At 36.2% G+C, this 17,526-nt stretch overlaps 1 protein-coding gene and 1 long non-coding RNA gene across 2 annotated transcripts in view; both read right to left on the reverse strand.

The window, feature by feature from the left end:
• The window catches only part of LOC130236088 (vacuole membrane protein 1-like), a 58,547-nt gene extending 50,302 nt beyond the window's left edge, over positions 1-8,245 (reverse strand). Inside the window, exons 1-2 of the mRNA XM_056466659.1 lie at positions 8,186-8,245; positions 4,857-4,986 (exon numbers count right to left, since the gene is read on the reverse strand). Coding sequence (XP_056322634.1) covers positions 4,857-4,925 — 69 coding nt within the window. The 5' untranslated portion in view covers positions 4,926-4,986; positions 8,186-8,245. The remainder of the gene's footprint in view (positions 1-4,856; positions 4,987-8,185) is intronic.
• Positions 8,246-15,250: 7,005 nt separating this feature from the next.
• Positions 15,251-17,526, reverse strand: part of LOC130236409 (uncharacterized) — a 28,785-nt gene continuing 26,509 nt past the window's right edge. The window contains exon 3 of the long non-coding RNA XR_008838467.1: positions 15,251-16,192. This is a non-coding gene — a long non-coding RNA (uncharacterized LOC130236409). The remainder of the gene's footprint in view (positions 16,193-17,526) is intronic.

Here is a 17,526-nt window from a genome sequence, read left to right on the forward strand (position 1 = left end):
CAAAGGATGTCTGGAGCCAACATGTTAGACTGTTAGACATCATACAAACACAGAAACACACCTAGAACACATAAACAAATTAGTAAGACACACAAACAGCCATTAATCATTTCCTGTGCTCCGTTAAAGCTGAAAAATCAAACAGTTATTCTAATTTGCAATGCTACAGTTGAGATTGTCCTGGACAAAATAAGAGTTTTTCCAAATCCATTCGGAGAAGAGGACCCGCTTCGTCTTCACCCGCAACACTACTGGAGGATGATTTCGGAAATCGAAGTGAAAGTTTCTGGATGCTTTTAAAAAAAGCCACAGAAGAAGAAGAAGAAGAAGAAGAAGAAGAAGAATAAAGCGTCTTCAGTCACAGAGAACATGAGGAGCAAAAGGAGATATTTTAGGGAAGAAAAAAAAAAATCAGACAGCACAAGGAAACTCTCCTGCAGCGGCAGAGATGCTGTGATCCAGAAGCGGACGTCAGAATGACCAAACAGCGACAGAGAGCGAGTGAGAGATAGAAAAGGGAGAAAGAGAGAGAGCGAGTGCAAGAGAGACAGATAGGAGAGGTAGAGAAAGCAACAGAGACACATTACAACTAAAAAAAAAGTCAGTAGGGAAACCTTAAAAATGAACATGTTCCATCCATCCCCGCTCCCTCTTTCGGTACTTTGAAAAAATGCAAGGACAAGAAAGAACACACAGACACACAAAATAAATATACCAGTGGTTCTGTCATGACCACATCGGTTTATATAATGATAAACTATACTGAGTTCAATTAATGAAATGGAAGTGATTGTTTAATAATAGTTATGAAAGGCTTTAAGAGAGGAGAAAAATCCTAAAACTGACCCCAAACTTTTGACCGGTAGTGTAAATCTTTAAAATATTAGACAAATTAAATGAGAACTTGACCAAAATATGTTTTGTTAAAAAAAACAACAACAACAATAATAATTTAATGGCAATTTTAATACATGTTTTATTTTATTATTATTATTGTTATTGTTATTGGTAATAGCAATAAAAGCAATAATGATTGGAGTAATAATTTCATTTGAACCTAAATTTAAATTAAATTAAATTAAAACAAAGTAAAATTAAATTAAAACAAAGTAAAATTAAATTAAATTAAAACAAAGTAAAATAAAATTAAATTAAACAAAATTAAATTAAATTAAATTAAATTAAATTAAATTAAATTAAATTAAATTAAATTAAATTAAATTAAATTAAATTAAATTAAATTAAATGCCGATTTGACCAAAATATGTTTTATCCAGGTGAACAACAACAACATTAATTTAATGGCAATTTAAATGTGTTTTTAAAAATTGTTTTACGAATGTTACTGCATTGGGTTACTTAATACAGTAATATATAATGAACTACCATTTAGGAGTTAATATACATCACAATGTATAGGACAGAATGTAAAAAAACACATCAAGAATATGTACGCTTGCACATTTTCTGGAAATGCCACAGCTGTGTTAATCTCAATGTAGCAACTCTTATGTAATCACAGAATTTTCTTCAGTAGGCCTACGTGAAAAATGATTGGCTGCTGAGAAGCAGAGTAATTCAGAAACAAAAAAGACAAATGAGTCACTGTACATGGCTCAGCGACGGTTTGAGGTTAACGACCAAGATAAAGGTTCTCTGTAAGTCTGACATGACTAGAAACTTCCCATTCACAAGAAAAACTGTTGAGAAAGATCTGTCATAACACATGTCAGAGCGCATGCGCGCACGCACGCACGCACGCACACACACACACACACACACACACAAGAACATTTGTTTGTAGATCTTTTTATTGGTAGCTTCAACATAAACTTTTAATATAGGTGCAAATTGTAGGGTACATATCATGATCACTAAAGCCTTCTGAAAAGTTAGCGTGCTGTTATGCCATTGCTACCACATTCTGAAACGTTAGTATGCTGCAATGCCATTACTACCTTATTCTGAAATGTAAGCAAGCTGCTATGATATTGCTACCACATTTTCTAAATGGTTGTTAGCATGCCATTGCTATGTTTTTTAATCACTAACAGATTATATTGCCAAGATTAATATGTTCTAAATGGTTAACAAGTTGCTATGCCATTTCATTGGTGTTCTTAATGACTAAGAAATGTGTACTGCCATAATTAGGCTGCTCTGAATGGTTACCATGTTGCTATGCCATTGCTGTCATGTTCTGAATGGTTGTTAGCAAGATGTTATGCCATTTCTTGGGTGTTCTGAATGGTTACCGATCTTCTATGTCATTGCTAACATGTTCTAAATGGCTAACGTGTTGCTATGCTATTACTATGACGTTCTGAATTGTTGTCAGTTTGCTATGCCATTTTTACGGTGTTCCGAATGACTAGCAATGTTTTGGGGCACTGTTAGCATAGAATTAATGGTTAGCATGTTTTTCAACCAATTTAGGGTGTTTTGACCATAAATATACACATTTTGATGACACATTGGACTGCTTCTCACACATTGACGAGTGCATCCTCTTGAATCTGAGAATAGCTTTTTTTCTCAATATGCAGTCTTGTCTGTGCTTATCTAGCCAAGCATACAGTTCAAATCCCCAGATGTGTTTTTGCTCTATCCCTTTTATCGAGGATGCATCAGGAGGTGACTCTGCGATAGTTACAGTTGGATTACCAGAATGCATCTCAAACTAGCTTGGGGCGGGGGGAGGAGGGGGCGAGACACCTCTAATGTGTAGTTTTAAAGGTTTTATTTTTAGGAGAGAAAAGTTGTTTAGAAGTCAAATGTGTTTATTTATAAAGATGGCGCCTATTTGAAAATTTGCTTCAACATATTTGGAGTGCCATCTGCTGCTGGATCTCATGTTTCTATAGTTGTTAAACACGATATAAAATAAATCTTGTGTATATCTAACAGCCAATCTTTGGCCTTATAAACACATTGTTCGTTCTTATTATGTCTGGCCTGGGCACAAAGTTTCAGAATCTTATATATTTATTTATTTTTCTGTTACCGTATTGTGCTAGCATTGATATTGCATGTTTGACTGAGTTATAGTCTTGATTTCCTAATATGCTAGCTATGGATATTATTATAACAAATACAAAGTTGTGTTTAATGTCATATTTCATTTAATTATGTAGTAGTGATGTCATAAAAATACAGAAAATTTGGTATCCAACTTGCCACTGGATACCAAGAAGATGGGATATTGTCTTTGGTATCGATACTAACTAAAAGCAAGATTGTATCGTTTTAAATATTCCAGTATCGATACTTATTGGAAGATGGATATTTTTGACAATACTACATATATACTCTTCAACCCAGACTCATTATGAAAACGTACCGCTATATACATTTCTGGAGGGTGGCAAATACGTCCCAGGAGGTGCGTTTTTTTCTTCAGTTTTTGTTTTTGCGAATCCACCAGAGGCCGCTGTGTACGCTTTTTGAGATCTTATATTTCTCTCACGAGTGCCATTCGCACCTGCTGGTCTCATGTAAATCCACCAGAGGTCGCTGTCGACTATCGACTGACTGATTGACTGACCCACCCTACTCCTTCCCTAAACCCAACCAATAGTGTTTTCAAAAGCACTGATTGACCAGCGCCAACTCACTATCCTAAACCCAACTGACAGTTTTAAAAAGCAATCTAAAAAAAGAAAAGCCCTCACGTGATTTTTATAACGTTTTCAGATTTTACCACATTCTCACACTGTTTTTTACTTGTTTATTTTATTTCTTGGCTTCTGTTTTTGTCTTACTTGCTTTCTGGAACCGTTCTTCACCAGACTCAAACCCCATAATTGTATATGTATATGTTGTATGTATATGTGAACAGCTTATTTATACATTTTACATTTTTACATTTCCATATGTTTACTTATAAACACTATATTACATGTTTTAACTACGGTAACATTTTAATGTTAGCTAAATATTAGTTATTGTTAAATAACTTTCACATGTTAGCTAAAGTCTTCTTCGTCTTGTTGTATTTTGTTAAAGTCATTTGCAGATATAAACATCCCTAGAAATAGTTGCTAATGAGGCATTATGTAAATACAGTATATCTATCCTGACTGGTGTTAACAAGTTGCTATGCTGTTTCTTGACTGTTCTGGATGGTTGCCAATATGTTGCTGTGCAGTTGCTAAGTGCTCGTTAGGGTGTTTAGCATCAAGTCCTGCTTTAGTACAAGTCTATGCCATATATTTATATAACTATGAAAAGTAAAAGGATCGGCACATCAACGTGAAGATTTCCAAATAAAAAGATTGTCAGATTGTGGGATTGTTTGGTACAATTCTACAGATCAGTTGGTTGTTTACAAGTGGATGAGACTATTGTGGTTAAACGCTGTCCTTGCAGTCATTATCATAGTTGCCATGGCTATTGGTTGCAGTTAAATCAGAGGAATAAACCATGTTATCATTTTATTCTTAGTGATGCTGGTAAATGATCAAATAGCGACTTTCCTGTTCATGGAGTATTTATATGGGACTATATTTGAGGTTTCACTTATTCATAAGTTGTGTGCCATAGTTTAACACTGATTGTGTATTAATATCCCTAACCGTGTTAGTGCTTTTAACATTTATGTCAGCAGCAGCTATGCTTGTCTATGCTTGTAAGAGCAATCCCCTTTTATAAAAGAGGTTTTCGAGGAAAGGAGAACAAGTAACAGGCATCATGTGAAATGTGGGGGCGTGGTGGTGGATTAAATGCAGAATGAAAAAGAGGAATAAAAAGAGTGCTGAAATAAAAGATAGCACGTGAGTAAGCAGGTCAAATGGAAAGTTGAGAGAGAGGGAAGGAGGGATTAATGAATGTGATATGACCCACCTGACTGTTCTTACCATTGTTAAGTGGAACATCTCTGCAAGCTTCTCAGAGCCTTCATCACTGGGGCCCGTCCCTGATAACATGGCAGCATGGGACGTGATGAACACAGGGACCTCCCCTATTACTGTTCCCCAACCCTGCACACTGTGAACACACCACATGATAACTGACATCAAATATATACAGTATGACTGTGGCAAAATAAAAGTCAAGCAACCCATAAAACTCTAACACAAATTTATATGAAGACATGTCTTTTGGTCAATGTGTTTTCTCTGTTAAGGCAACCAAATAGTGGAATGTTTTACCTGTTAGCCTAAAATTAGAAAGTAATATAAAAGCTTTTAGTAATGTAAATAAAAAGTGGTTAAAAACAAATAGTTCACTATTAGTTCGTTTGATCACGCTGCCATTGCTTTTGCCTTTGTAAGTATTATAATATTTAAGTGTTTATAATGTGTTTTAAAGGTGTCACGATGGTGCAATGGGTAGCATGATTGCCTCAAAGCAAGAAGGTTGCTGGTTCGAGCCCCAGCTGGGTCAGTTGGCATTTCTGTGTGGAGTTTACATGTTCTCCTAATTATTAAATAAATAAATAAATAAATTGACCCTTCAATGCTGGCAGCTAGCTCTCTGCAACATTCACATGGTCGCCCACTGAAGTTAACCAGGGCTGCGCCTGGTTAGTACCTGGATGGGAGACCACATGGGAAAACTAGGTGGCTGCCGGAAGTGGTGTTAGTGAGGCCAGCAGGGGGCACTCAACCAGCGGTCTGTGTGGGTCCTAACGCCCCACTATAGTGATGGAGACTTCATTCTGCTTAGTGAGCGCCGTCTTTCAGATGAGACATTAAACCGAGGTTGCGACTCTCTGAGGTTGTGAAAAATCCCAGGATGTCCTTCGAAAGAAAAAGAGTAGGTCTTTAACCCCAGCATCCTGGCCAAATTTTCCTGCTGGCCTCTGTTCATCATGGCCTCCTAACCATCCCCATATCATAATTGGCTTCATCACTCTGTCTCCTCTTTATCAATCAGCTGGTGTGTGGAGTGCGATCTGGCGCAATATGGCTGCCGTCGCGCCATCCAGGTGGATGCTGCACACTGGTGGTGGATGAGGAGATTCCCCCAACGTGTAAAGTGCGTTGAGTGTCCAGAAAAGCGCTATATAAATGTAAGGAATTATTATTTTTATTATTATTACTGCAGTTTGAATGACAGGTGATCCAACCAATAATAACAGCAATATTATTTTGCTCCCATTTCTATCTGTCATGTTGTTTGACAAGCATCGCAGTAGACTAACATTTGCGATTAACATGAAAATTTTTAAAAATGTGCTCATATAGGACTTGCAATGCAGAAGGTAGAGAAGGCAGGGCAATATAAAATTTCATCTTCTGTCGAAACTTGGAGAAGTGAATGAAATGGATACGTTTGTGTGAACGGCTTCACCATAAGCTATAAATAAAGGGTGATGTCACTTGATGAAAGAAGACTTGAAACGCAAGGACACGAGACACATGAACTAATAGTTTCTGTTATTGGACTAGCGCCACCCGTATAAATTCTTGTGACATGGCAAAAAAGACTATCTGAGGACTCGAAATATGAACAATGAGATGAGCAAACTTAAACTGCATAGCCTGGAGACCCAGATAAACACTAAATAAATTGTTAGTGTCTCTTATCATTTTAAAGATGGATTACAGTTTTGACTTCAAGATGCCACCGTTTGCATGTGTTATGTGAATTAAGCAAGGGAATCATTATGTAACAATTTATTATATTCAAATTATCCAAACTACCCATATATTTCATTGCTGTACCAAGCGGCAACATCTCGCTGTCCATTGTGAAGCCAAAACGGAAGTAACACTAACTGCAATTCATCGACTAGCCTTTGTACCAGACTTAATCTGGAATAAAATCTAATAAAATCTAAATAGATGAATTATAAAAAACTTCACCCCCTCACAGTTTTCATGAAGGGTAATATTAGCTATATGAACCAAAATCGCTTTTTGTACCAGGCTGTAAACACCTCTTTTTTTGCAGTAAAGTTGGCCATTTTAACAGTGGGCTCAATAGAAATCTGCTCTATTATGGAGGCAGGCCTAGAGGAATTTAGATGAATTGCAGTTTCAATTACTTTCGTATTTGCTTCACGAGAAAGAGCGGGAGGTTGCCGCTTGGTTTCTCCCAAAGAAAAACTCAAACTCTTCTAAGCAAAATGCTAGCAGGCATCTCTAGCTCTGCTCACACCAGCCTCTTTGCCCATTTTCAGTTACCTGCAGTCGGCTTAACAAGGCACAAACAAAATGGCGATGGTTGGCCATGCCCACTTGTAGCTTCATTTGCACTCTTCAGAAACCTATGGCTGACGTCACGAATACTACATCTAGATTTTTATACAGTTGTAATTGATCTTTTTTGTTTGAGTTACGTTTAAATCCAGAATATAAGCTTCGTATACCTATAATAGACCTTTTTGACTCCTTTTGTTTGAAATTAGTATGTAATTTTTCCAAAAAAGATTCACTGTTTCCCTGGGGAGTGAAGAAATTGATAGAGGAGCGCTTTTGCTGATACTGAAAGCTTGCCCAACATGAAGAAGAGGGTGGGACTTAACTTCAGGTGGAAACGGTAAAGATGATTTTTGATTGAATCACTGAAAACATATGAATATTAGGGACAAATTGGAGCCACCAAAGGGAAGCCTCATCTTTTGTTTGTTCTCTATTAGAGAAAATGTGAACAGTTCCCATTCACTATAACTTTTGACCACTTCTGAGAATCCTAGAAAATGTTGAAAAGGCACCATAGAGCTGTGGATCATTCCGGATTATGTTATCTAAAATCAAAAAGCATTGTTCTGCGGCGTATCAAATTATGACAGCTAAAGTTCAGAAGAGTTTTCTCCTCTCCTGCGCTGTTGTCAGCCTGACATTAATAGGCCTGTTATTTAATCTGGACATCCTGCCTCACATCCTGTCTCTTCAAAACAACTGGCTTTGATGGTGGCCGACACTGCATTACTCACAAAGCAGTTGGCCCTAATCTCCTGGGCAGCTGTCCTATTCAATGCCACTCAGTAGGAGGTGTTTGGTTAGTGTGAGTGTGTGTGTTCCACCTGCCCCTTGGGTGGGGAGTGTGGAAAGCCCACTAATGTCTACAGGGGGTTGCAGGGTGGCACAGGAGCAGATGAGCTCTGCAGGAGAGGACAGCTCCACTTTCCCTGATAAACTGCAGTCAACATTGACAGCCATATACAGTATATGTGTGTGTGCATGTGTGTGTGTGCGTGTGTTTTGAAGCAAGTAACCCTTGCCCTGAGAACTCTTACCTTTGAATAGACAGGAACACGTGCTTATGTGTATATGTGCAGCATGGGTTCACTGTAGAAAGCCCTGAGGGTACAAACATATACACACACACACACACGCACGCACGCACACACACACACACACACACACACACACAATAGATCGTTAATGCTCCTCCTGCCAGTGACGGTGTAAAGAACAACAGTTATGACATCGTCATTCTCCTGGGACTGGGCGCAGCCTGGCAGACAGTCTGGCACTGCCAGGTGTTTAAACCCATAATGCCGTCTTTACTCTTGGTTTGCTTTACTAGAAATGAAAACAGTTTAAGCTCAGACTCTGATTTTAAGGTATATGGAATGAAACCAACTAAAAAGAAAAAAGAAAAGTTACTAACTTAGGCTTGTCATATTTATACAGCATACTGCTTAGTCTCTGATGATTTGAAGTGCTCCCTTTATCCTCAATTGTAATTTAAACTTAAATTCAAAGAAAAGCCAGCAAACACAAGTTTTTTAACTCATCTGAATACACTTATTAGGTAATTGTTTGTAATGGAATTTTAAATTCTGAAACTGTGTTGCAGCATTTTTCACGAGTTGTCAAATATGATACAATGAAAGAGAATAAAAGTACGCTTTATTTTTAAAAGGTAAATTTCTGCACAATTAGTGGCAGCAAAATGAACTGCAGTCTGTTTAAATTACCTGCATAGGTGGACTTAAAGGGCTCTATTTTAATGATCTAGGCACAAAGTCTAAAGCGAATGGCGCAAAAAGAATTAAAGGCGTACCCGAAATCATTTGCTATTTTAAGAACAGAAAAATACACTCTGCACTGCGGCGCATGGTCTAACAGGATTGTGCTTATTCTGTTAATGAGTTAAGGGAGAGTTTTGAGCATAACATGCATTAAACCAATCAGAGTATCATCTACTATTCATTTTAAGAGTCAGTTGTGTTGCGCTATCACTTGTAAGAAAATAGTTAAACAGACCATTTGCACAAGTATAAACAAAAATGAACCTCCTCTATTCAACCTCTTTACTTTCTTTTTACTCTTTACTCCTTTACTTTCGTGGATAAGGAAATGGTGGACACTCACTTCACTGAAGACATCCATTAGCCTACATATCTAATTTTGTTTGTTGAGCGCAAAGATTTGTTTCAAAACTATTTCTAAATTCAGTTCTAATTTCCAGCAAACGAATAAATGAACAATAATAATGAAGTGTGGTCAAAAAACTGAGTTATATCCAAACACACGTCCAATTCTTATGCTCCACATGGACATGCATACGTCTCCAAAACAGTGGACAAGTGAACAAATCTAAACTTGTTTTTATAAAAAACAATTATAAATATGCATATAATAAATAATACTGATAATAATAATAACATTATATAAATGCAAATTGTCATAAATAAACTGAAAAAAGCCCCCTGAGGTGAAGAAGCCATGAAGGCAGTGGTTTTTACATTTATGTAGAAAATAATAATTTTTGTAACATTTTTAACCTTTTTCCATAAGTAAAAATATTTGTGTGTTGCTGTACATCCTGTGTGTATTAAGCAATGTGTAAGCGTTTGGGCTCGCATAGTCGCACAACTAACGCGCTCTGCGCTGGACTTTAGACCAGCTTTTAGTTGGTCAGTGGTGCTGTCTATTTCAGTTTCTCAAAATAGTAACGCACCAACAATGCACCTTAATACACCTCCTTTATAGACCAGCACAACATTGAGTCCACAAAGTGGTGCAAATGGATTTGCTATTTATACAACATGCCGCAAAACGTAAAAATTAGGGTTGCTCTGGTCTGAAAATAGCAACAAATCGTGGCCTACACATCTTGTGCCTTATTGCACCAGGTGTATGATAGGGTCCTAAGAAATAGCTCAGACAAAAAGGATAAAAAAAAAAAAAGAAAATCATTTACTTATCCTCCACTTTCTTTTGTTAAACACCAAAGAGAACATACTGAATAATGTTGGAAAAGAACAGTCATTCATTGATTTACATCGTATTTTTTGCAAGTATATTATATGAGAAAAAAAGGCCCATAGCAGCTTCTCCTACCACAGCAAATTCCATTTTTTCATATTTGGTCTCAGTTTATCAGGAAGCATAAAATTTTATTCTCTTCGACTCATTAGATGGAAACTGTGCATTTCCGTAACTGTTTTATGCGATATTCCAGCTTTACCCATAAGTCTAATTTGCATCTTTGGACGGAAACCAAGCTATTGAAACAGATGAGCTACAACAGCAAAACAGTCAGCACGATCCCACAAGGAAACGTAACTATTTTATGTATGTAAATTCTTTTAAAGGAGGCGCGTCCCCAAGCCCCACCCCTAAACCTACCCCTCACTGGGAGATGAGCAAATCATACTAAAATATACAAACTAGATTGTACTAATTAATACAAATTAGCTACTAAATCGAAGTTACTATTGAATTGCCATAAGATTGGCTTGGAAGAGCACACTGGTGACACTCCATTGGTTACAATTCACAAGGCTCATAAAAAAGATTAGAAGACTAGATAAAGGTCTCGATATCTGCTGCGACAATCAGATGGTAGGGTTGCATAAAAACATGAGCATGAGCACGCCTCCATCCATCAGCTGGAGATATTTATATGTATCTGATATGCATCTAATAAAGTAGCAGGTGAGCATACATTTGCATGTGATATTATTATATCAGAGTGAATTCAACAAAAGAAGCTCATCATCAATCATATTTTATGAGTGTAGAATCAACGTTAAAAACCGTAGGTTGTGCTGTCGTCTCACAGCAAGAAGGTCGCTGGTTCGAGCCTCGGCTGGGTCAGTTGGCGTTTCTGTTTGTAGTTTGTATGTTCTCCCCACGTTCACGTGGGTTTCCTCAGGGTGCTTCGGTTTCCCCCACAAGTCCAAAGACATGTGGTACAGGTGAATTGGGTAAGCTAAAATTGTCCGTAGTGTATGTGCGTGAATGAGAGTGTATGGGTGTTTCCTAGTGATGGGTTGCAGCTGGAAGGGCATCCGCTGCGTAAAACATATGCTGGATAATTAGGTGGTTCATTCCGCTGTGGCAACCCCAGATTAATAAAGGGACTAAGCCGAAAAGAAAATGAATGAATGATGTTGGATGCTTCTTAATGTGGCTTTTTACTGTTAATAAATAGCAGCATCTCATTAAATTTCTCAGACATTGACAGTTTATTGCTGCTCATTTTGCATATGTAAAAGTTGTTAACCTGTTGTCTATATTAGATATAAAGTCTATATTGAACATGACGTGTCTACAGATATGGGGTGATGATGACATCACAGATACTCGAATGCACTTCCTATTACTGAGTCAAAAAATAGCTCAAGAGCATCATTTACTGGAGGCTTATCGTTATTTATTCACACCATTGAAACCAAAGTGCTGCTTTTCTGTGTAATTCAGCTGAAATTGTCTTTGAAACCTCCATGATGGCTTTCCCTAGTAGAGGTTATTTAAAAGTCTTCTGCAGCAAATGAATAAACTGTACTGTACTGAGAGTTTAGACTCAACACAGACCCATGTGGGGTCATGGTCAGAGATTCACACTCACTAGGCATATTTTCTGCATGTTAGCTGTGGTGAACAGTAGCAAGTTTTTCAAGTATTTGTATTTTATTAGAGTATTTTTTGTTGTTTCAAGAGTTCACACTTCGATATTGCTTGATACTAATAGCAGGTTTGGCATGCTGTCCTGGGAGAGAACCCTGAGCTTGGAGATAATTCAGATCAGGCCTCTGGTCTGGTCAATTAGCTCATAAGGGGGGCAGAGATCAGATAGTTCTTGAGAGCTCCCCCCCTGGTAAAGGAGGAAAAGGGGAGGTGGGGTGGAGGGGGGATTCTTCAAAAACTAAGATAAGGGAAGTAAGGTGAAATGGGCTATTTATTGTAGATTTGGATTAATCTGATTGGTTTATCGATGATTACAGATGAGAAACCAGCCGCGATCAATTATATCATGTGCTTCTCTCGAAAATAGTTTATAAAACTTCACTTTAAGAATCATTTACATTCATTTCACTATATTGTATAATACCATACTTTTTATTACATGTCAGGTCAATGTTTCTTTTGAACTGGGGAAATCGTTAGCCACTTTGAAACCCGATATCTGTGTATGATTCATAAACCAGCCAATACTTTCCAATTAAACTGTTAAATCAGTTGGTTATGAATGGGCCAGATCTGACTGCATTTGTTTTCAAGTAAACGATTCACTGAATGAAATCAATCAATAAGAGTGAGTCTGCAGTTAACGATTTACAGGTCTGACACAAAATGAGCCAAGTCTGCAAAATCCTTAGATGTTAAGTGGTTTTGACTAATGGTATGAAAAGTTAATAATGCAGAATTGTTTGACTTTTATTATACTCAATGGTTGAGTTTACTTGAAAATGTGTGAGTGGAAATGGACTGGAATGCTGAAAAGATGCAAACCCGGGTGTTATTTATAACATTTTCTTGCTGTCAATAAAGTTTATGCCAAAATACATGGCCTAAAAACCCTCCTCAAGTGGCAAATGTGAATTTAAAAAAAGGTCACACTTTACAATAAAGTTTCATTGGTTAATGGGTTTACTAACATGAAATAAGTATAAACTCTTTTTTCAGTGTTTCAAATAACTATAAAATGTTTTCAGTGTTTCAGAGTACAAATAAAAAAACTGTAAAAAACGCTGGGTTCCCCACAACTGATTTGTGTTGGGACAACATGAAGAATGGCATGACCACCAGCATACCTTCATAGATCGCTGGAGAACATTCACATTTACATGGACTACAATCCTGCGTCCATATGGATTACAAGTTCCAGTCATGCAACACACACACACACCTGCTCCAACTCTCCATTGATTACACTCCCACATCTGATACTGCTCATGGACTGATTACACACACATATATATATGGTTCACTTTGAGACACTGGCTGTTTCTCAATATGTGTTCTTCAGCGATCTTGCGTCCTCGTGTAACGTCATCATCAACAGCCAAAGTTCAGTTCTAATACTCAAAACCGGAGGACGCGTGAAACTACCCGGACGTGGTCTTGATATCAAGGAGCACCGATGCAGACTTATGCACCGAACTCACTCTAGAAGTCCCAGAAGTCATTGCGACTGGAGCTGGGAAGCACAGCATTTTATATAGATTTATTATTAAAGTTCAGAGATATAACGTATTTACCTCAGGAGTTTCTCTAAATTAAACAGTGAAAGTAAACATTACCATGAAAATCTTAATAAAGGCATAAACACATTAAGGGTGTTTATTTGCTGAAATTCATTTTAAAATCTGTTATATTGTGCCACATATATTTGTAAAGTCTTTATGCATAGTATATATTGTGAAAAGGGGAAAAACAATAAATCATTGTATGAATGCTGTAATGTTTAAATAACTTTTAGTTAAAGATGCACGAGGGTCATGTGACCATCAGGAAGAACTAGGGAAGAACGCAACATCTCATTCCTCACAGGGTGCGTTCTCTGTTCTCGCGGTCTCCCGAGTTCATTCTTTCGAGGTGACCTAGCAAGACCGGTCTTTACAAGAACGCAAGCCCATTCTCTGCGTTCTTGGAATTGAGAAACAGCCACACAGTGCTGAGTCTTATTATATTGTTAGTGTAATCAGTACTTGAGCACTACCAGCTGTGTGAGTCTAATCAATGGAGACTTGGAGCAGGTGTGCGAGTGTGTTGTATGACAGGACTTGTAGTTCATATTGAGACAGGATTGTAGTCCGGTTAAACGTGAATGTTCTCCAGTAATATTTGAAGGTTATATCGCTGGTGATCGTGACAAAGAACTTAAGTTAACGTAACAGTTTTAACAAATTTAAATGGATTGAACATAAAACAATTAAGTTTTCCCTAAAAACCCCAATAATTGTGTTGTCTCAACTCAAGTTAAATGAGGAGTTTCAACAAACAGTAAATGTAATTTTTTGAGTGGTTTTCAACAAAATTATTATTTTTTAGAAAGTTACCCCTTGGTTTTGCACCAAAAAAGCTCTATGATTTCAATTTAGAAATAAAAAAGCACTCTATATCTGTTTTGTCATTTTACTGATGTTATATGAGATAATAATAATTACTATTATCATGAAGTAAAATCATTATAAACTACTTTACAATTATGTAGTAGTATGACACTTTTTATTGTTTTATTATGTCAGTTTCATTTTTAACATTTTATATAGCACATTTTATTGTGTATGGTCATAAACCCAAGGCGCTTCACAATCATGAGGGGGGTCTCTCCACTTCACCACCAGTGTGCAGCATCCCCTAGGATAATGCAACGACAGTCATAGGACAACGGCGCCGGTGCGCTCACCACACACCAGGTGGAGTGATACGGCCAATTCGGTGGATGGGGATGGGGATCGGGAGGCCATGATGGATAATCTGGCCAGGACCCCTATTCTTTTACAAGAAGTGCCATGGAATTTTTAATGATCACAAAGAGTCAGCACCTCGGTTTAACGTCTCATCTGAAAGACGGTATAGTGTCCCTTCACTATACTGGGGCATTAGGACAGATTGAGTGCCCTCTGTTGGCCTTTAACAGCACCACTTCAACAGCAACCTAGTTTTCCCATGTGGTCTCTCATCCAGGTACTGACCAGGCTCAGCCCTGCCTAGCTTCAGTGGGTGAATAGTCTTGGGCAACAGGGTGATTTGGCTGTGGCTGTTAAGAATTATAATTAGTATATTTTATAACAATAATTGTATTATTATTATTATTATTATTATTATTATTATTATTATTATTATTATTATTATTATTATAACAACAACATTAATAATAATTCACAATTATACATATGATTCCTAATAAACTTTAAAAAAAGTAATTTTAATTAATTATTAGAAAAATAAATAAATAAATATTAATAATAATAATAATGATAATGATAATAATAATAATAATAATAATAATAATAATAATAATAATAATAATAATAAAAATAATTATGCATATATAGTGTCATGGTCATTTTAAAAAATACTTAAATACTCAAGCCACTGGAAAATGTGCTAAAATGTTTTAGGCCCTGCTTGCACATTAGCACAAGTTTACAAAACATCCTAATCTTTCCCTAATCATTTCAAACAAGGAAGTGAATGGATTTTTCTGGCAAACCTGTTGGCGATTCTTTCAGCATGTAGCATGCATAAACAAACGTGCAGATTGTTTACAACAGAAATGATAATAGAACAAACTTGAGGTTTAAAGCCACAACAGTACACAATGTAAGAAAACATGCTACGTGCGCAAGCAATAAATGAGGTGAGTGGCAGGAAGATGGCAAGAACGCTTCTAGATCAGTCTGTACCATGTTTGCCTCGTCAATAGATTCACTTCCTCATCGGGGTCGCACGTATGCATCTGTGATTGGAGTAGCGCATGTTTTAAAGAACACGCTGTACTATTAATCGTAAAAAAATGCTAAACCGCATGTCTGCTGTGTGAAGTGTGAAACCGCTAGTAAGCAGCGGCAGGGAAATTCACAAACATTGACAGGTTCTTTCCCCATCGCATGCACTTATCATTCAGAAAAAAAGACCTCAATGAAATCAGACCTCAGTATTAATACCATAAAACCGGGCCAGGAGTCATAAGCAGGTCCAGACAGAATCTGCAGACTGTTTTTGGCCATCTTGAAACTGCTGAGTGATCTCAAACACATTCAAAAATAGCTAAACGCATTATCACACCGGCCAAAATATACTGTGGTCCAAAAAATGTTGGAACTGCAGCGAACATAAGGAATCTGAATCTAGATTCGAGTGGTTTGTGGTAGCGATGTAAAATATTATGGCATGAATTGAGTATGATATACTGCATATTTATAGGTCACTAATCTTGTAGCATTGACCATGTGAACTGCTTTAAACAAAAGGTCAGATTTCCTTGCCTCCAGCTGCTTGACCTGTCCTGATCCGGTCAGTGTAGAGCGGTTTGGTGATGATGAGTTATGAAGACACTGCAAGACAAAGACAGAGGATTATTAGTAATGCAGTAGAAATGAACAAGTACAGAGTGACTCCTGTGTTATTCTACATAAGTAGATGTGGTTTGACAGGCAAATTGTGTGTGTAGGACATTAAAGGGAAGCAGAACATTCAGTTTGTTTTCCCACACTGTGAACGTGAATCTGATAAACTTGTTCTTCTTATTATTCTTATTATAATTATTACATTGTAAAAAACCTTGCTACCTTCATTTATGTTTAGTTGAATCAAATGAACTTTTCTAGTCATCTCAACTTACATCAATCAAACTGACTACAAATATTAAGTTAAATTCTGTATTACTTAAAATAGGTTAAAGCAACATAAAATGTTTGTTGTCTTGACCTTTTGTCATTAATAATAATAATAATAATAATAATAATAATAATAATAATAATAATAATAATTTCAGAATTTTGCATTGAAAATCTTGGTTGACAGTTGTGGTTCATGATTTCAGTATAGGAAACCTCCAGGCTCATTTTATTTTAGTGTCCTTGTTACACATTCAGTGTATTTACTTCAGTAGTAACTGGAAATTATACATAATAACATGCAATAAATTCTGAAACCCATAAATAAATGTTGTTGATTTATTTTAGTCAAAACTTAAATGTATAATTACACAGTGAGGAGAACATTGAAAAAAAAAATAAATATATAAAATATATATATATAATATATATATATATATATATATATATATATATATATATATATATATATATATATATATATATATATATATATATATATATGAACAATACATAAAAATATATAAATACAAATATGCAAAAAGTACAGCAGTATAAAACAAATTAATTTAATAAAAAAAGGAAAAAATATAAAATAAAAAACACTCCTTTACGTTTATTATTAAAAACTTAATTAAACTTAAAGAATTGAAGTTGATTAATTAAAACCAAAAAATCCTTTAATTAACAGGTTCTGTATTTTGTGGTTCAAATGATGTTTTTTGTTCATTTACGGTTGTGAATGGCAAAATGCACAGCTCTCATACAGAGACATTTAGGTGTGTAAAATAACAGAAAAAAATACTGGCAGGTTGTTACCACGCTTTTATACCATAATTCACAACACGAACACAGACAATATATTACTTTCAACTATTAAAAATGTCAACAAGAGTTCCTTTTTTCAACTTTTCAACATTAAAAGCTTTTGGAGGAAAGATCAAGATCCCATAATGCAATTCAAAAGCATAAATAAGTGAAAATAAACATATAAATCACCAAATACAGAAAGCTGTTTATTTAAAAAAAGTTTTGTTCTTTTTATATGTATA

This window comes from Danio aesculapii, chromosome 10 (genome assembly GCF_903798145.1).
Source record: "Danio aesculapii chromosome 10, fDanAes4.1, whole genome shotgun sequence".
NCBI classification, from domain to species: domain Eukaryota; kingdom Metazoa; phylum Chordata; class Actinopteri; order Cypriniformes; family Danionidae; genus Danio; species Danio aesculapii.